This window comes from Heliconius melpomene, chromosome 14 (assembly GCF_056956725.1).
Source record: "Heliconius melpomene rosina isolate 202511_hmr_F chromosome 14, ASM5695672v1, whole genome shotgun sequence".
In the NCBI taxonomy this organism is placed as follows: domain Eukaryota; kingdom Metazoa; phylum Arthropoda; class Insecta; order Lepidoptera; family Nymphalidae; genus Heliconius; species Heliconius melpomene.
Window position 1 is genome coordinate 7,436,175 of NC_140402.1, and position 18,457 is coordinate 7,454,631.

At 36.6% G+C, this 18,457-nt stretch overlaps 1 protein-coding gene across 6 annotated transcripts in view; it reads right to left on the reverse strand.

Annotated features, from left to right (window-relative positions):
* The window catches only part of Trpm (transient receptor potential cation channel, subfamily M), a 177,345-nt gene that overhangs the window by 35,211 nt on the left and 123,677 nt on the right, over positions 1–18,457 (reverse strand). For all 6 annotated transcript variants that reach the window (XM_085197314.1, XM_085197316.1, XM_085197315.1 and 3 more), the window contains exons 9-12: positions 9,329–9,518; positions 6,423–6,681; positions 2,477–2,660; positions 438–627 (exon numbers count right to left, since the gene is read on the reverse strand). In XM_085197314.1, the coding sequence (XP_085053440.1) occupies positions 438–627; positions 2,477–2,660; positions 6,423–6,681; positions 9,329–9,518 (823 nt within the window). The remainder of the gene's footprint in view (positions 1–437; positions 628–2,476; positions 2,661–6,422; positions 6,682–9,328; positions 9,519–18,457) is intronic.

Below are 18,457 nucleotides of genomic sequence, written 5' to 3' on the forward strand. Positions count from 1 at the left end.
ATCCAATTATAACCATAATAGGTGGATTGTGCGACTTATTTTTTCATTTACAGCTCAAATTAGATTTCTTAGAACATTTTATATATTATAAAGGAAATTTTCATATCCAATTGAAGTTAGTGTTAGGAATAAATTGTTCCTAGAACTCAGCTTCATTTTATTGTGAGAGTGTCTATAACAAGGTATCTTGAGAAAATATGAAAGTACCTAATAAATTGTAACTTCATTTTTGTGAACTGTGTATTTAATCCATTATCATTGTCATTATTTTTAATGTAATTTATTATTTTTATATTCTTAATTAATGCATATATTTTTAAAAGAAAAAAGCCTTGCTTGCTATGAAGTTATCTTATTTCTGACACATTTTTATCAATCTTGGGGTTTTGAGTGGCTGTTTCACATTTTATTAAATTAAAGTCTAAAGAAAAACCTACCTTTAGTTTCAAATTCCTTTCCATAGTGCCTTAATTCTTCGTATACTTCAGTCTCCATATCATCTTCAGCTGCTTCGTGAGCCATGGCCTTGTAAAGTTTACACGCCACTAATGACTTGGCCAGCGCTTCTTCTCCATGAGTCCACATGAGTAAGGCCATTTGGTGTCGTTTGGTTAGAACTGCCCACATCTGTGACCAGTTTTAAAGGTTTCTTTAGCTTCACGCTGTACCGCGCTAATAGCAGAGTAGGTAGAGGGATTTGAACTTTCTACCGAATTTTATAGACATTACGAGACGACTACTTCGATACTTAACTAAATTATTTAATTCAACACTTGCATTTCTCTCAAGATGGTGTCTCAATGGGAAAGGAGTGTCTTAACACTTCAGGTTTCCTATGCCTACTCTGCTATGTATAGAATATAGCGTGAAACTAAAATAAATATTTTAAAAAACAGTGTTCTTGTAGCAAAATAAAGATATATAATATTTTGTTCATTACTCCAAGATCAAGTATTTCAAAATTTATTACAAAATTGAAACCTTTTTCTTGTAGTAGAAAGTTTTTAGTAGTCAAAGCCTCTAATTATAAAAAGATTGCCTAAAAAAACGTTCTTTCTGATACGAAAATGAATAACCCTGTAAGTTTTTTATTTTCCCTGGAAAATGTTCCTTCATTTATATAGGAGGATATACTAGCTTTTGAGAAAATATTGCTTTATAAAGAAAATGATGTAGGTATAAGCTTCCATTTTGATATATGTATACACATACACCCACTATTTGCTAGAAGACTGGTAAAATATATTATTAGCTCTAATTATTTCGATAATTCTTTGTAACACATTAAAAAAACACTATAATAAATTCACGCAAGCTTCACGCTGCATCCTTCACGTAAAGTAGGGTAGGCAGAGGGAATCTGGTGTGAAATATTTCGGGTCTATTAAGACTGTTTCCCAGGTTCCGCCGAATTCTGGCGGCATTATATGTTGACTAGCGGAACTCAATTAACAAATAATAATTCCTTCCTCCAAGTGGAAATCGAACCCGCAACCGTTGTGTTGACAGTCACACACTGAGCTCGGAAAATTAAGGTTAGTTTAAATAAATATACAGAATAAATTAGCAACAAGTAACAATTTAGTAGAATAAGCCTTTTCGCTTCACTAAAATTTTACCAAAGTAGTTAATGTAATGGAGATTTAAGCTTCTGTTTCAGTCGGCTAGCTAGCTTTTGTTTTTAGTGAATCACTGTCTTGTTGCCCTTATTTAATTAACAGTTTTAGTTAACTTTTGGGTATTACTTGTTTTTAATGACTTTTAATGAAAGTTAGATTAGGTTATTTGAATTAACTTAGCAATTTAAATATATTCGGATTGCTAAGTTTATTAACATAACCTAATCTAATTTTTATGAGATTGTCATAATTTAAGATTTCTTTATAAATATTTTAATATTGCTATTCTAAGTTTGTGTTTTTTCTTAAAATAAATCTTTATACATAAACATTTTATTATAATTCTTCTATAGTTTTTTTTTTCAATTGTTCCAATGAGCTTATTTTTTAATTTTACAATTAATATATCTTTCTTGGACTCAAAATTGTACGCCCATTAGCATGTGATTAATATGTACTTAATTAATCATTTAAAATAATTTCTACTTTAATAGTTTCATCTCTTAGCTCTGGCAATAAGGCAAAGCGCGACGTAGAGTTCCGCAAGTCAACATGCAACGCTGGAGACGTTACATTTTGAATTAGGCGGAAACTGATGAACCAAAATGTCGTAATGGGAACGGAGTGTTTTAACACTAAGTTCCCAGAGTCCTACTTCTACTTACTGTACCTACCTACCTACTTCTGTACCCTGTGCGCTATTAGCGGGATACAGCGTGAAAATGAAAAACAATTTCAAATATCCGATACAGGCAAAATCAGAAATGTTTATGTTAGCATAAAATAGATACTGCTACAAATAGCCTTAAGGTATTCCTTTAGGCTATTCGTATAGTTATTTGGTATTCCAAACTCACCAATAGTTCATTGAACGGATAATCGAATCTCGCCATTTCAGTGGTAACGGGCATGAAGCCGGTGATCAGCGAGAGACCGCCGGCGTTGTGCCGCGTGAACGAAGCGCTGTTGCGGTGTACGTTTACGCTTTTGTTCATCACTTTCGCGTATATCGGACGAAACTTGCGACGAGTGTAGTAGCATCTGAAAAGGAATATACATATTAGTAAACTCGATAGGTTGTGGATTCGAATCCTACTCGAGGAAATTAAAGATTTAATATTTTCATTTTGTGTGGTTGGGTAACCTGTGGTGGTCGGGGTTGAGTTTCGCCACTCAACTCAATGCTTCCAGAATTCAGAGTGGGAAGCGGAGTGTATGAACACTGGGCTCCCACTGTTTACCATCTACATTTGGGATACAGCGTACTAAATACCTAATTACAAATCTAAATTTCTCACTATACTTTGCCGTCACTCATAGGCTCATAGATTTTAATGTGTTATTATATAATTACAACGATCAAAACATTTAATTGATGATGAAATAACTACTATTTATATTCAATTATATACCATAAACATCAGCTTTGTATGCCGGTCAAATATCGTCCATAACCACCCTAATAAAGGCTTTATGACCATAAATGTATCGAATATTATCTTTAAGGAAGACTACTATAACCGTAACGGGAAAACTTGATATTGACAACTCTATTAAGAAGAGAATCGTAGACTCTAATATCAGTTTTCATATACGTTTATTTCATTTTATCAGTAAAGAAAGAATGTAATTTTAGTTCGTATCGGAATTAACTATTTTTATTTCCCTATTCTGGTAAACAAACGCGGCGTTGTGTTCCGCGAAGCAACCTGCATCGTCTCAAGAATTGGGCGATGCGTGAGAGACGCAGCGTCTAAGATTGGGTGCTCTCTGAACCTGCTACCCAAAAAAACGTGTTTTTTTCTAAGTATTACGCAAACTTATATGTCAATATTTAAAGAAGTACAAATAATGGTTATGTAATGAATTTCGGCAAAAAAATATATTTTCTTCTTTTTGGTCAGGGAGGCATGTGCCTCTACGGCGCTCGTGCATACCCCGATGATTCTATCGGTTTCTTCTGAGCTTAAATAGGTAGTAACGGATTCAACGACTGGTGACTCCCATAGCACCGTTCGTCCACAACGCATATTTGGATAAAAAAAAATAGTTCTGTCAACTACCACGACATTTATACATTTAAAGAAAATGGAGAACGGAGTCACTAAATTCTCTATCTACCTCAAAATAAATGAGAAATATATGAATATAAAAAAAAAATATCCTCGTACCTATAAATAAACTGTTGATATGAATAAAATAATTTTAATACACAAAGTCAAACAACGAGGCAAACTTTATCGTTAGTTTATCGTGCTGTGTGCATTATACCTCATATAAAGCAGCCGTTAGTGCTCGTTTAACTGACCTAGTACCCTATTTTTGTATATATTCTGTTATGGTAGGTCAGTATGGTAATTAAAAGTTATTTTCTAATCATTTAAAGTTATAATTTTTTAACTTCCGCTTCGGTTATGGTCAATTCTCACGAGCGTTGACGCTAGAGTTAGAAAATAAATTAAATATTATTATTACATAAAGAAAGCTTCACGCTATATCCGGCGCATAGCAGTTCCCAATTTTTCGCCGGAGGAATTGCATGTTGAGTGGCGGAATTCAACGCCGTGCTTTGCTTCGACACCACAAAAATTAACCTCGTTCTTTTTAGAAGACATAATAAGAATTTTAACGTAGCACGATGAACATGCACATCTTGGAAACCGTCCATTCTTTTGTTCTAAAAAGTACTTTTTTTCCTGAGTACAGAATAATATTTAAGTAATAATAATAATCATTACGTCATTTTAATTTCAAGGATGAAACATCTACATATAATAATCACGCTATAGTAATAATACTCTAGAATGAAGACATATTTCTCATAATAGTTGACACGACGACGAAGTGTGGAAGGCAGCCTGTACGATAAATCCTGGGTACAAATAGCAATAGCGGCACATTGCCGCAGTCAAATTTTCCACCTGGCTTGTGCTGACGTGTGATTACTTTGCATAACGTAGGTGTTTTTGTAAGATAGGAATATCTTTATTTGCAGAATTGCTTCTAGCTCGGAAAATAAAGAGGGGTTTTATATAGTTGACGTATCTGTGTATGTGTGTCCGTCTGTTTGTGGCATCGTAGCTCCTAAACGAATGAACGGATTTTGTACCATCTACCGATCTGATTTTATTTGAATGTGACTTAAGAATGTTCTAAGCCATGATTCAACAAATATGTTCAGTCGTTTGAAGACTATAGACATTTGAATATCTGCACGACGGTTTCGGATTCGACCCCCATTCGTTAAAGATAACATTTAAATCATTTTTATTTCCCCGCACTTGTGACAAAGTTACACAAATCATTTAGAAATATCTCTAATTCGGGGAGAAATCTAGATTGAAGTGTCTTAACTCTGTGTCTACCTTGAATCGTGAAGAAAATACAAAAATATATAATTTATTTAAAATATTTTAAATAAATTATATACTATATGTTCTTTATGTAACGTGACATTACTATGCATATCAAAATAAGTATAATTAAAGGATCTAACCCGGTTTGGGGATTAATTTGAATATTTATAAGGGTCGCTTCCTGACAAAATATAGATAATTGTGTTTCTATTGTATGTAATTTACATTATTTATATCTACTAATATTAAAAGGCTGAAAAGTTTAGTTGAGCTCAAGTGAGCTATATTTTAGCGTATATTTTATAGTTGTTTGGGATAAGTATCCCAAACAACTATAAAATATACGAAGAATTCTTTTGGTGTTTTAGCTTCACGCTGTACCCTGCACATGTCAGGGTAGGCAGAGGGAACGTAGTGTTAAGACACTCCATTTCCAACGCCGATTTCTGGAGAAATTGCGTGTTAATTGCGAAAGAGAATCGAACCCACAACCAGTCGTTTACAATCAAACACTGGTGCTCCTGCGGCACGCCTCCATATAATAACATTTAAAATTATTAAATATTCTACAGTATTCTACAGTTATCAATCAAAATTCCCACGGCCCCATATTATTTACTGTTAAAGAATTGTTATCGACGTCTCACAGTAGTCCCCAGTCGCTGACACTAAAATAGGATCTATCTTCAATGCTCAGAGTAAGCTTAACTCGAAAGATATAGGGTTTTAAATGTCATACATATATTTTATTTCAATATTTATTTATGTAGTACATTCTCATTAAAAAAAAAGACATTTTTCTTTGTTACTTGCTTTTGGCTCTTTTTGTTATTAGAGCAAAAAAATGAAAATATTAAATATTTCATTCTCCGAGAGGAAATCGAACCCACAACCGTCGCGTTTACACGCTTGTGTCACAACTACCCTTAATTCTTCGTTTTGTCAATTTGACAAGACAAAGTGCGGCGTTGAGTTCCACCTTTACACAAAACGTCTTTACATTAAATTATCTTTGCGTACTAATGAAATATGCGGAAAAAAGAGGGTAGTTATACAAAAAAACGAGAAACGATACAGTTTGATGAAACCCCAGCAGCATTTGACTCACAAGTCACATCTATATCGAAATTTTATTTAATCCGCCCTCGCGAGTTGCTTTGTAAGAGTCACAAAAGGGAGCCAGCTATCTACCTATCACTGACAGTGTGAGGCTCATGAAAATGCGATTCAAAGGAATAAATAAAACTGATTTCACTAAAGTGTTTGTAACACTGTTTGTTTGTGTTAAAATAATTATATTAAATGATATTAAATATCTGTAGTATTTTTTTTTTAAATGTTAAAAATTATATTTCCTTTGTAATGGAGAAAAAATATTAATTATAAATTACATTTAAAAACTTTAAAAAAATCTCTTTTATCTATATATTAAGACAAACATTCTCACCTGTAAGCACCTCCCATCAGTTTATTGATAACTAAACCAATATCGTGCAGAGTGTAGACGTAGCCTCTAGGTAAGTGCGGTCGTACGTCCCTCAGAATATACCTCAGGGTGTTGCTTGGACCACTCTTGGTGTTGTACAGTTCTTCTAATCGAGGAATAGTGAGGAACTTCCTCATTGAAACACCATTTTCTAGAAGTAGCTTGACAAAGTCTATCCTGTCGTGTTCTAGCGCTTGCATCATTGCTTCGTCGAGGGCACCTGTAAAGGAAAATTTATTAAAATATTTGAAGTATTAATTTAGGTTAATTCTATCTTAGTACTCGTAGTCCTCCAAGGTCCCTCTAGCATAGAAGCTATGGTAAAATGCTAAACTTTAGCGTTTCTTACTGCAAAGACATAGTGCATGCTACGAAGTGCGGTGTTAAGTTATGCCACTCAACACATACTCGAATACGAGTTGAACGCGGAGAATGGAGTGTATTATCACCATATTCTCTTTTTAACAATTGGTAGCTTCTATACTCAAATATTCTGAATAACTAATTTCCATTTTTTCCATACGGCGTTAAGTTAAGTTCCGCCACTCAAGACGCAATGCTACGAGAAATCAGCGGAAAGGAATGGAAGTGCCTTTCCACTAGGTTCCCAGGTTCCATGTTCCTACTACATTATTTTTTATTGCTAATAAAATAAAATTAAAATCAATTTTATTGTAACAAAAACCATCTCTCAGAGGTTATTTAAATAAACCAGGGCAATCTCATTGTTATTCAGATGACAAGATCAATAGACTGTAAGTGACTTTATTCATAAAAGGGTAGAATCTAACACCTGCGGCCTTCTGTTATGGTCCTTAACTTACATAATAAAACATGTGTGAAGCATAAGTAGATATCGCTATATAAAAAAATATTATATAAAAAGAATAAACCCTACTGCACAACACTAAAAAATGATTTTTTTATTTTGACAAAAAGGCGATTGGTTGCCGCTATAGAGTTTTGATTACCGTCATGTGTTTAGTGAGAGTCGCAATGTTAAGACGTATCAGTTGCTGTAAGATCAAAATTATAAAAGTTGGCTCCATTTCCTTTTGTAATATTTATTTAAATTTATATTTTCATTTCTTCGCTCTGGTGTCGCGACAAAGCGCGGCGTTAAGTTCCGCCTTTCAACAGCGTGTCTTAATACAAGGTTCCCTCTGTGTTTCCATTTTCTGCCGAATTCTGGAGGCATTGTGTGTTGAGTGGTAGAACTCAACGTCGCCCTTTGCCTCGACACCAGAGCGAAGAAACGGAAATATAAACGTAAATAAATATTTCACTTCCTAGAGAGACGGAACCCGCAACCGTCGCGTAACGACAGCCTAGTAGAAATAATAATTGAAGAAATCATCATCGAAAAACATTATAAAACATAAAAAAACGTAATAAACTATAAATTAATGGACTGTTATTTCATACGTTCTTTCGTAGTACGTCTTCAGAAAACTTATTAAATCTAATGCTTACTCGAGCAAAATGGCTAACGGCAATTCTTAGAAATTCTTTGAGAGAAATCACTAAATAGGAATCTAAATCCTTGACTTGTATAACAAATAGATCTAACGTCCATATTTATGTTTACTTGAGTTTGTTTCGCAATTGGCCTTTTATTTCTCTTTTAATATATAAGCGATCGTTTAATGGAGCTTTAAGAATTGTTTAACGAAGTCTACTCCATGTTTCTTAGGGTTCCGTACTTCAAGAGGAAAAATGGAACTGTAATAGGTTCACTTTGTTGTCTGTCTGTCCGTCTCGAGTCCTTTTGGAGATTGAAAAATTAAACAATAAGTCTAAGGTTTTTGCGTACATATGATAAATTGAACTCACAACTATTAATACGAAAAAGAAAAAATAAATTAAAAGAATAACGCTTATATTATCGCATACAAAAAATCCAAAATGAAAATAACCAAAGTCAAAATAGAACTCCAACTTAACGCTTTTGAATAATCATAATCTAAATAAGTACTAAATATTAACTTTCAGCTGAAACAGCTGTCTTCAACTTTGGCTATGTAATATGAAATATTGGAATATGTTAACAACTTTTAGTCTAAGAACAATAAGTTTTGAACTAAGCTCCTAGTCATTTTGCATACACTGTAGTTTCCAATGTTACTGTAAATCGTTGTTCTTGTCAGCTTAACGCCTTTATACCGCATATAACAGAGTATACAAAGAGAAACTAGTGTTAAGATACCCGCGCACTGCTGAATTTTCAAGATATTTCTGAGTGGCGGAATTTAACACCGCGTTTCAATAGTGATACTACTATCATTTTAACATACATAGAAAAAGCTTACTTGTCTAATATATTTTGTATAAGGTGGGGTTTACGAGGGTAGAACAGTATTTTCAAGAGTTAGTTCACCTTAAGTCGTTAGTGTTTAGAGGGTAGTAGTAATTAACTATAATAACATTTTAGTGGGGACTGGGTCTATGATATTTATTATTTTCATTAACATCCACCAAGATGAGATAATAATTTATACTTAGTACAAAGCTCTTCTACGAACTAGTATTTGAACTAACCAAAAAAAATGTTTAGATTCTGCTATGTATGTAACCTAACTAAAGAACCTACTCATAAATGTATATTTATATAAAGAAAATATTTGAGCGAATAATAATAATGAATTATATTCTTTAAATTAATCCAACTTCACGCTGTATACCTTCATATCAGCACACAGTAGGATAGGCAGCGGGAATGCTAGTGTTACGACACTTCGTTTCCCATTTTCCGCCGAATTTTGTAAATAAACTTAATGTGAAAGTAGACTATTTATATTTTTCACACGCTTTTACCCTCAATGCAGGAGTTACGGCTTATTTCTAGTCATAAATATATAATAACTTACCTGGCGGCCATTCTTGTCCGTACACAAATATCTCTGATCTCGCGATATCGACTCTGTTCCACGTGAGAGCCAAGCTGAGCTGTTCGCTTGGTGATAAATGCTGGGCCCGAAACAGAGCAGTCAAGATGACTTGATCCAATTCCTGGATCTCACCACCTTCCGCTCGCTCTTGTATTCTGAATACCGTGATCTACAACAAAAGTTTTAAATTAAATACTATGTATTTTTTTATCTTGAATATTATTGAATATTTTATTATTTCTCGACACTTCACTTCACTAGAAAAACAAAAATATTAAGATACGTATGTATAATATAGCGGATGTAGCGATTCCTAGAAAGCGCATTTTGAATTTTTATTAGGATTCCGTAAAAAATATATATTAAGCTAGGGAGAATACAGAGATGATAATAACAAAGAAGTTGCTACAAAGTTATAAAAATTTTGACTGAGTACGGATTCATTGGCCAAACCATGATCACACCCTTGGATACTTCACTTGTTCTCCACTCCACTCCTTTAATTTTCTTACATATTTCCAAAAACAAATCTTAAATAATTAAACCCATCAACTATAAATATCAGTAAAGTTGGTTACACAGTAGTGTTAGATTTCTAATATCAGATTACAGTAGTTCAATACAAATTTATCTGGAAGGCAGAATTAAACTCGACCCCAATTAAACTGTAAATTGAGATTGCCGAGTAATTGAATTAGACATCAGGAATGACAATCACGATGGCTTAATAGAAAAAAGAAACATTTAATTCTGTTAGTAGTTAGGTTAGCACATAGCAGGGTAGACAAAGGGAACTAGGTGTAGAGACACCTTGTTCCCATTAATACATTTTAGGTTCTCACTCTCCACCGAATTCCGAAGGGAACACTGCTTTTCCTAGTTACCAGAGCGAGGTAATGAAAATATTAAATATTTCCTTCATTCAAGAGAGAATCGAACCCACGCACACTTGTGTACATCCGCCACGACTGGGTTATTAGGTACTGTTAACAGTATTTGTAATTGACGCCATATCTAGCATTTAGTATAGATTCAGAAAAAATATATACATATTAAATTGCGTATACGTGGCGAAATTCATATCCGCGATTTATATTGCCAGAGCTAAGAAAAAAAAAAGATTAATTTCCCTGGGTAAGAATTGAACCCCGAACCATTACGCTTACAGTCAGATATCATCTGTGCTACGATAGCCTCATGGAATGAATAATTTAAACTAGACCAAGAAGACTTACTTTTATATGGCAGATACGACTAAGATTATATTACATACATAAATCACAATTCAAAGTTAGGAAATTAGTAAAGTTACGAATATATCTCTTGAGTCCGTAGGAGCATGAAAGTCGTTAACCTAAACTCCATACGATAGTATAATATTGGCAATAAATGAAATTACAGATGCCAGACTCTCCGTTGACGACCAGGGTGCACGAGTTTTCTTCTTTCCTGCATCCTTTATTGGTACGGTTCGCTTTCTTTCTTCCGTGTAGACTAGGAAGAGGATTAGGACGACTCTTGACTGATAGCTTTTGTGAGGCCGAAATAGAGTATTTGAAAGAGATTTATATGTCCATGAAGAACAGTTGGTTAATATTTCCGATGATGTAAATGTTGGGGCTTTAGATAAAATGGCCGCCATTGCGAAACCTTCTCTTCAGCAAATGGTTCAAGAACCATAATTAAAGAAAATAAGGAAATATCTCGAAACATAAGAGAGAAATACATATAATAAAGTCCTCTCGAACTGTACTCGGCTCGCTCGCTATAAGTACTGTAGAGTAGTATAATCTATAGGAATGAAGCAAATTTCCTTGTGCATTTCAAATTTTAATAGCATAACTTGATGAAAAAATTATACATATATGTATTTATATTAATGCGAAGATAAATCCTTTAAAGCTGCTTGTTTAGCTTTTAAAGTATAAGTTTGAAAGAGAAATCAATCTATTGAATATATATAAAATATATGTAGACGTGTACGTGTGCTGAAAGTATATTTCCATATTTTATACAAAAGTGAATGTTCTTTCTCTTTTTCCACACTCAACACAATAAGGAACAAATTATAATTCATTCCACCAAGTAGAAATCGAACCCACTACCCAAGCTACAAGCTTTGATAGTAAACGCCGTGCCGCTGCGACACGAACAGCTTCGTCCTTTATACCGTCAAATGTGTGACATACATATGAAAAAATAACAAATTTGAAGCTTCAAAAAATATATACAATATAAAATGGACATCGAAATTGCTGAATGAATTGCTGTTTCAGTTCTTTGAAATGTTTTTTAAACTATTTTCCTTACATTTTTACTAAAAGTTTTCTTTGAGTGCAATACAGCTTCATTTACATGCAAAAGCAAATGCTAAATCGTAGAAAATGATCCTAGGAAGTAAGCTAAATTAAGAAATAAACAGTATGATCTTTAAATCTATATATATAAAATGGAAAGGTCACTCACTCATCACGAAATCTCAGAAACTACATGTGCTAGGAATCTCAAATTTTGCATAGACGTCACTAGGACGTAGTCATGGAGACAGAAATTAATAATAATATAGTTCACGCGGGTGAAACCGCGAGCGGGCCGCTAGTTCTTAAATATAATTTTTAACAAAAAAAAACCGAGAAACTACACCGTCAAAAATATATTAATTTTAACTTTTGATTATTTAGCCCTCATAGGGAGAACCAAGTGTTAAAATATTCCGAGACTTTCCGATTACTTGTTCGTTAGCGGAACCCAACGCCACATTTGGTCTTACTATAACGGAAAAATAATAAAATTAATGGTCGAAGAGACAACTATTGTTTACAGTCGACAACAGCCCTAATGAAAAAGTCCCCGATTTTTCCTCATAGGAAACTGGCAGAACAGGCACAACTTTTAGGGAATAAAGTGTTAAGACACTCTGCTCTCCATTTTCCGCCAAAACATCGATGCATTACGTATTAAGTGGCGGAACTTAACGCCGCGTTTTATCGTATTATCGAGAGCAAGAAAATTAATCTTTTAGTCTTATTGATATTTGAATTACAAAAGTACCTTAATTCTTCTAATAATCGAAATTCCGGTTAAAATTTTGTCGTTTATTAATAAAGGATGTGGTTTTCATTAGTTAGATGAAAATAGAAATTTACAGTTCAATAATAACCGCATAGTACATTAATTTTCAATGTGTTTCAATAATTTCAATATATGGAATTCATACATAATTTTTAGTATCGTAGTATCAATTTTAATATTAGGTAATTATATTTTATAGAGTTCTTTTTTATTATTCTGTCGAGGATTTATTTATGTATTTAAGCTCTATGAATCCCGCATAAAGCGGGTAGGGCGAGAATCCAACGTTCTAATGTCAGACAGTTCAGTACACCTCGGCCAATTTTCAGAGACAGAGACATTACGTGTACGCGACTTGACTACTTTGAGAAACTTGGGGGAATGTACATGCAATGGACTTCATTGCTGTTTTTTATGCCGCTTGCCATCTTTTTTTCTTTTCTCAAATAAACATGTTCAATAAATAACCGATATTAGGCTAATGCAAATTCATTATTATTAAATAGTATTATTTTTTCAAAATTATTAAGGGGCAAAAAATATCCTAAAATTATAACATCAAACAATTCGAATTAATCTACGTATATACTTATTAGATTATTTTTATTTATTTTGTAGGCACGTTTAAGGCAACGATTTTCCAAATCCAGCTTTTCTTTTAGGTGTTCCTAATTATCATTAGTTAGATGAGATTACCGTTTAAACGATGCTCAGCTAATTACGAATGTTGTAAATGATTATTATATTATAATTTAAAAAAGCAGAAAGCTTTTTATCGCATAGAAAGCACAAGAAATATTGTTAAGAAATTCCGTTCTCCGCTTTCCGTGAGATTTCGAGATATGGGGTTTTGAATCATGAATGTCCTTATATATTTTTTTATCTACTCTACTATATGCAGGATACAGCTTGCAGTTGTCTAAATAAAATATCTAATTAGTATAGGCCCTTTTAACCTACAGTCATCGCATAGTACGCAAAAATTTTTTCCCTTCACGCTGGCTCTCACATCAGGGTAGGCAGAGGGTACCTGGGAACCGTTCCAATTAAGACATTTCCGTTCCCCACTTTCCTCCAAAATCTGGAGGCATATTGCGTTAAGTAGCGGTATTTAACTCCGCAATGTGACTAGGATAAAAAAATATCAAAAAATAAATTAAGTAAATCCAATGTCAATATTTTTTTCAATCTTCAAAGGTATTGAATTAAGTCTGAACTTTTATTTACATACATACAATTCTTATTTATATTTAAGCCCTAAAGACGTCTTATTTGATGTGCTTTCAATTTACTTTCGTCAAATCAAATTTATATGGAACGATGAGTTTAATTGAAGCAGCTGTCCTGGAAAATTGATCATTTTAATAGGTATAACTGAGATAAGAGGCCACTCGTAGCGCAGCGGCATATGTGTACGAATGAATACTCGACAGGTTGTGAGTTCGATGCCCACTTGAAGAAAGTGAACAGAGTATCTAAGAAGTAGGTTCCCAGATTCCCTCTACCGAAATTTGGGCCAATACATCGTGAAGCAATAAAAATGTAACAGAGATCTAGAACTACGTAGTTCTCGGCGGGTCTATGGAGACTTATTATAGTAATTTAGTTTATTCCAAAATTATTATTAGAGCTAACGGTTTGTCGACTATATGTATATATTTGTATGAATTCAATCTAAAATATTTGTCAAAATTTCCTCTTTGTAGAACTTTAGTTTGTGAAAAAAGCTGTATAAATGAAGGTAGTTCGCTGCGCTTTTTCGACTCTCTCCCAGTTTAAAAGTTGCGTCAGATAAAATACAATAGAAAGAGCTAACTCTGTTTTTTTTTTAATATATATTATTCCTAGCTTGAACAAATATTTTGTCCATAGAATAATCTATGTCTCCATTATTTTTTTTCAATTATACACTGTAAATTATAAATCTAATCTATATCTATCTATACTAATATAATAAAGCGGAAGAGTTTGTTTGTTTGTTTGAACGCTAAGATCTCTGGATCTACTGGATCGATTTACTTTGTTTTTGTTTTGTATGAAAGCTGCATTCTTCAGAAGTGCTATAGGCTATATAACATTACATTACACATATATACTAATAAATTAAAATACTTTCTAATTTGACATGCAATTTATTCTGCCATGTTAATAACAACCGTCGTCGCTACGCGACCGCGTTCGTTACCGCGTCATTTTGATATTCGTCCTTATGAAAATAAATATAATAGTCACTTTTAGCATTTCATCTAGAATGAAATTATATTTCTATAGAAATTATATTCTTATATTTCAAGCAGGCGTAGCCGCGTCCGGGTCCGCTAGTACTAATATAATAAAGCGGAAGAGTTTGTTTGTTTGTTTGTTTGAACGCTAAGATCTCTGGATCTACTGGTCCGATTTACTATGTTTTTGTTTTGTATGAAAGCTGCATTCTTCAGAAGTGCTATAGGCTATATAATAATACATTACACATATATACTAATAAATTAAAATACTTTCTAATTTGACATGCAATTTATTCTGCCATGTTAATAACAACCGTCGTTGCTAAGCACCGGTTTGCAAAGTTTCTTTGTAGTTTTAAGAAAACGTCACCCAAAATGAACTTATATTTTGATATTCATCCTTATAAAAATAAATATATTATATAATATTTGATAAATATTCTTATAGTTCAAGCAGGCGTAGCCGCGTCCGGGTCCACTAGTATTATTATAATCTTGATTTAAATAAGCAAGAATGGCATTTAATTTAAATCAACAACTAAATGTTTGTTTATTTTTATTAGGTTCACGCTTAATCCCTGCATATAGCGGGGTCAGTAGAGGGAACCTAGAGCTAAGATACTTCGTTCTCCACAGAACGCCCAATTTTAGAGACATTGTTTTTTGTGCGGCGAAATTTAACGAAACAAAAATAAGTAACATTTCTGTAGTAAGAATCGAACCCACATATTCTCAGACGCTGTTCTTTTTTTTTTTTTTTTATGGAAAAAGGACAAGGCAAACGAGCGTTCGGGTCACCTGATGATGATCACCGCCGCCCACGACCCCGTGCAGCACCGGAGGAGCTACAGGTGCGTTGCCGGCCTTTAAGGTGGAGATAGACGCGCTTTTTGAAGGTACCCATATCGTACCGACCTGGAAACACTGCCGCGGGTAGGCCATTCCACAGTTCGGTGGCGCGTGGAAGGAAATTTCTACGATACCGCACAGTTGTGGAGTGCCACGTATCCAGGTGGTGTGGATGGTATTTAAGTTTGTGACGTACTGTGCGGTTGGAAAATTCGGCGGCAGGTAACAGGTCGAACAGTTCTTCAGAACACTCACCATGAAAAATGCGATAGAGAACGCACAGCGAGGAGACGTTTCTACGCAGAGCCAAAGTGTCAAGCCTTTCACAGCTTACTGGGTCCTTAATGATTCGAACAGTTCTACGTTGTATGCGATCAAATGGGTCAAGCTGATACTGGGGTGCACCAGCCCAGAGATGAGAACAGTACTCCATGTGTGGCCGAACCTGGGCCCTATATAGGGCCAATCGGTGTTTTGGCGTGAAGTACCGTCTCGCTCTATTGATGACCCCCAGTTTCTTCGAGGCCAACTTGGCCTTGCTTTCCAGATGATCGCGATACTGGCAGTCACTCGAAACATTAAGGCCCAATATGCTGATACTGGGCGCGGCTAAAAGGGGAGTGTTCTGAAAGACTGGCGATACGATAAATGGGGTTTTTTTAGTGGTTAACGCGCAAACCTGTGTCTTCAGGGGGTTAAATTGAACCAGGTTCTTTTCACCCCATGAAGAGACATTCTCGAGGGACGCCTCAACAGAAGACACAAGTTTATTTCGGCACTGTTCAGCGTTTTCCCGAGAAAGACTTGCGCGGCCGGAGTAAACAGCGTCCACCGTGCTGTCATCTGCATAGCAATGAATGCTAGAATCTTCCAGCATGTCATTGATATGCAGAAGAAACAGCGTGGGGGACAGCACGCAGCCTTGGGGAACGCCAGCGTTCACGGGCATATGATTGGAGCAAAAACCGTCGACAACGACCTTGATGCTGCGCCCAGTGAGAAAGCTGGCGATCCACCTGCATAAGTTCTCGGGAAGCCCATAGGATGGAAGTTTGGCAAGGAGCGCTCCATGCCACACTCGATCAAAGGCCTTCGCCATGTGCAAACTAACTGCCAGGCCCTCTCCCTTGCTTTCAATAGCCGCAGCCCAACGGTGGGTAAGGTAAACCAGAAGATCACCGGTTGAGCGACCATGGCGGAAGCCATATTGACGGTCATTAATCAATCGGTGATCCTCTAGATAAACCAAGAGCTGGCTATTGATGATGCTCTCCATGACTTTTGAGAGTAGGGAGGTGATGGCAATAGGCCTGTAGTTAGATGGATCGGATCCATCGCCCTTCTTCGGGATCGGGTGGATAAGAGCGCTCTTCCATGAATCTGGGACTACGCCGACTGAGTAAGAGTGCCGAAACAAACGCGTTAGCACCGGTGTCAGCTCAGGAGCACAAGAACGAAGCACTAAGGGGGAGATGCCATCTGGTCCGCTCGACTTATGGATGTCCAAAGAGGACAGAGCTCGCCTTACAGGTTTTTGGTTGAACTTAACCTCAAGCATTGAGCTCTGGCACCGCGGGATGGTCGGTGGCGTTGATCCTTGGTCATCCAAAGTCGAGTTCGAGGCAAAGAGAGCGCCCAGGAGATCGGCTTTCTCCTTCGCCGTATGGACCAAGATGTCATTCCCCTTGCGTAAAGGCGGAAGCGAAGGCTGGCTGAAGTTGCCGAGTGCCGCCTTTGAGAGCGCCCAAAACTGGTGAGTTCCGGACGGGTAGCTCTCAAGCTTCTCGCCGATTTTGGCGATATGCTCGGACCTTGCTTTGGCAATTTGCCGCTTAAAGGACCTAGAGGCCCGGTTATACTCTCTTTTTGAGGCTTTCACCTTCGGATCCTTAGTAACCAGTGCCTCGGCCCAGATTTGATATGCCTCGCGTTTGCTAAGGGCAGCAAGTTTGCAAGACGTATCAAACCAAGGCTGTGACTTGCCACCGATGGGCACTACAGTGCTAGGAATGTAAAGTTCCATGCCCTGCAGAACCACGTCGGCAACAGCAGCGGCACAGGTACTAGGATCATCAGAAGAGAAGCAAACCGGTCCCCAGGGACAAGATGAGTAAAATGTACGCATCCCATCCCAATCTGCTGACTTGTAGTGCCAAACGCGACGAGTTGCGGGTGTTCTGCGACTGCCGCGCTGAACGGGCACGACACTCCGTACCAGGCAGTGGTCAGAAGACCCCAAAGGAGCATCGACGACCACCTGGTACTGTTCCGGGTGCGAAGTCAGCAGAAGGTCCAATAAGGAGGCATTGTGGTTGTCCACGTCCGGGAGTCGCGTAGGTGACTCGACCAATTGGGACAATCCATTCGCCGTAGCAAGGTCAAAAACGGCCCTCCCAGCGTGGTCGGTGGTGCGTGATCCAAGCCAACTGGCATTGTGCGCGTTAAAATCGCCAAGTATCACGACCTCAGCAGAGGGGATCTGTGAGAGCATATCGTCGATGGCCGATTGCATGTGCTCCATGAGCCGATCCGTTTCCGCATTGCCACTGTGGGACCTGTAAAGGCATGCGTAGACTCGGGTTCGATCGTCCGAGTCAACACGGAGCCAGATAGTCGACAGGTCCCGACCTTCAAGATTAGCAAGACGACGGAAACTCAGGTCCTCCCTTACGTACACAGCGACCCCGGCATGAGGCATAAAGTTGTGTTCTATTTTATAGCCGGGGTATTGGAGGTAGGCTGTGTCGCTCGGTCGGACAATTTGAGTCTCCGTCAGAAATAACAAGGCCGGCCGTGCCGTCTCAAGATGGTGGTGGACGGCATTCAGATTGGAGTGAAGACCCCTGATATTGGAAAAGTCCACGTTTAGTGTGGTAGGGGTTGCCGTGGGGCGTACGTCTCGTTTGCCTTGTTTGCAATTTGGTCTTGTGCGCGGTACGTTGCCCTCCCCAGAATTCGAAGG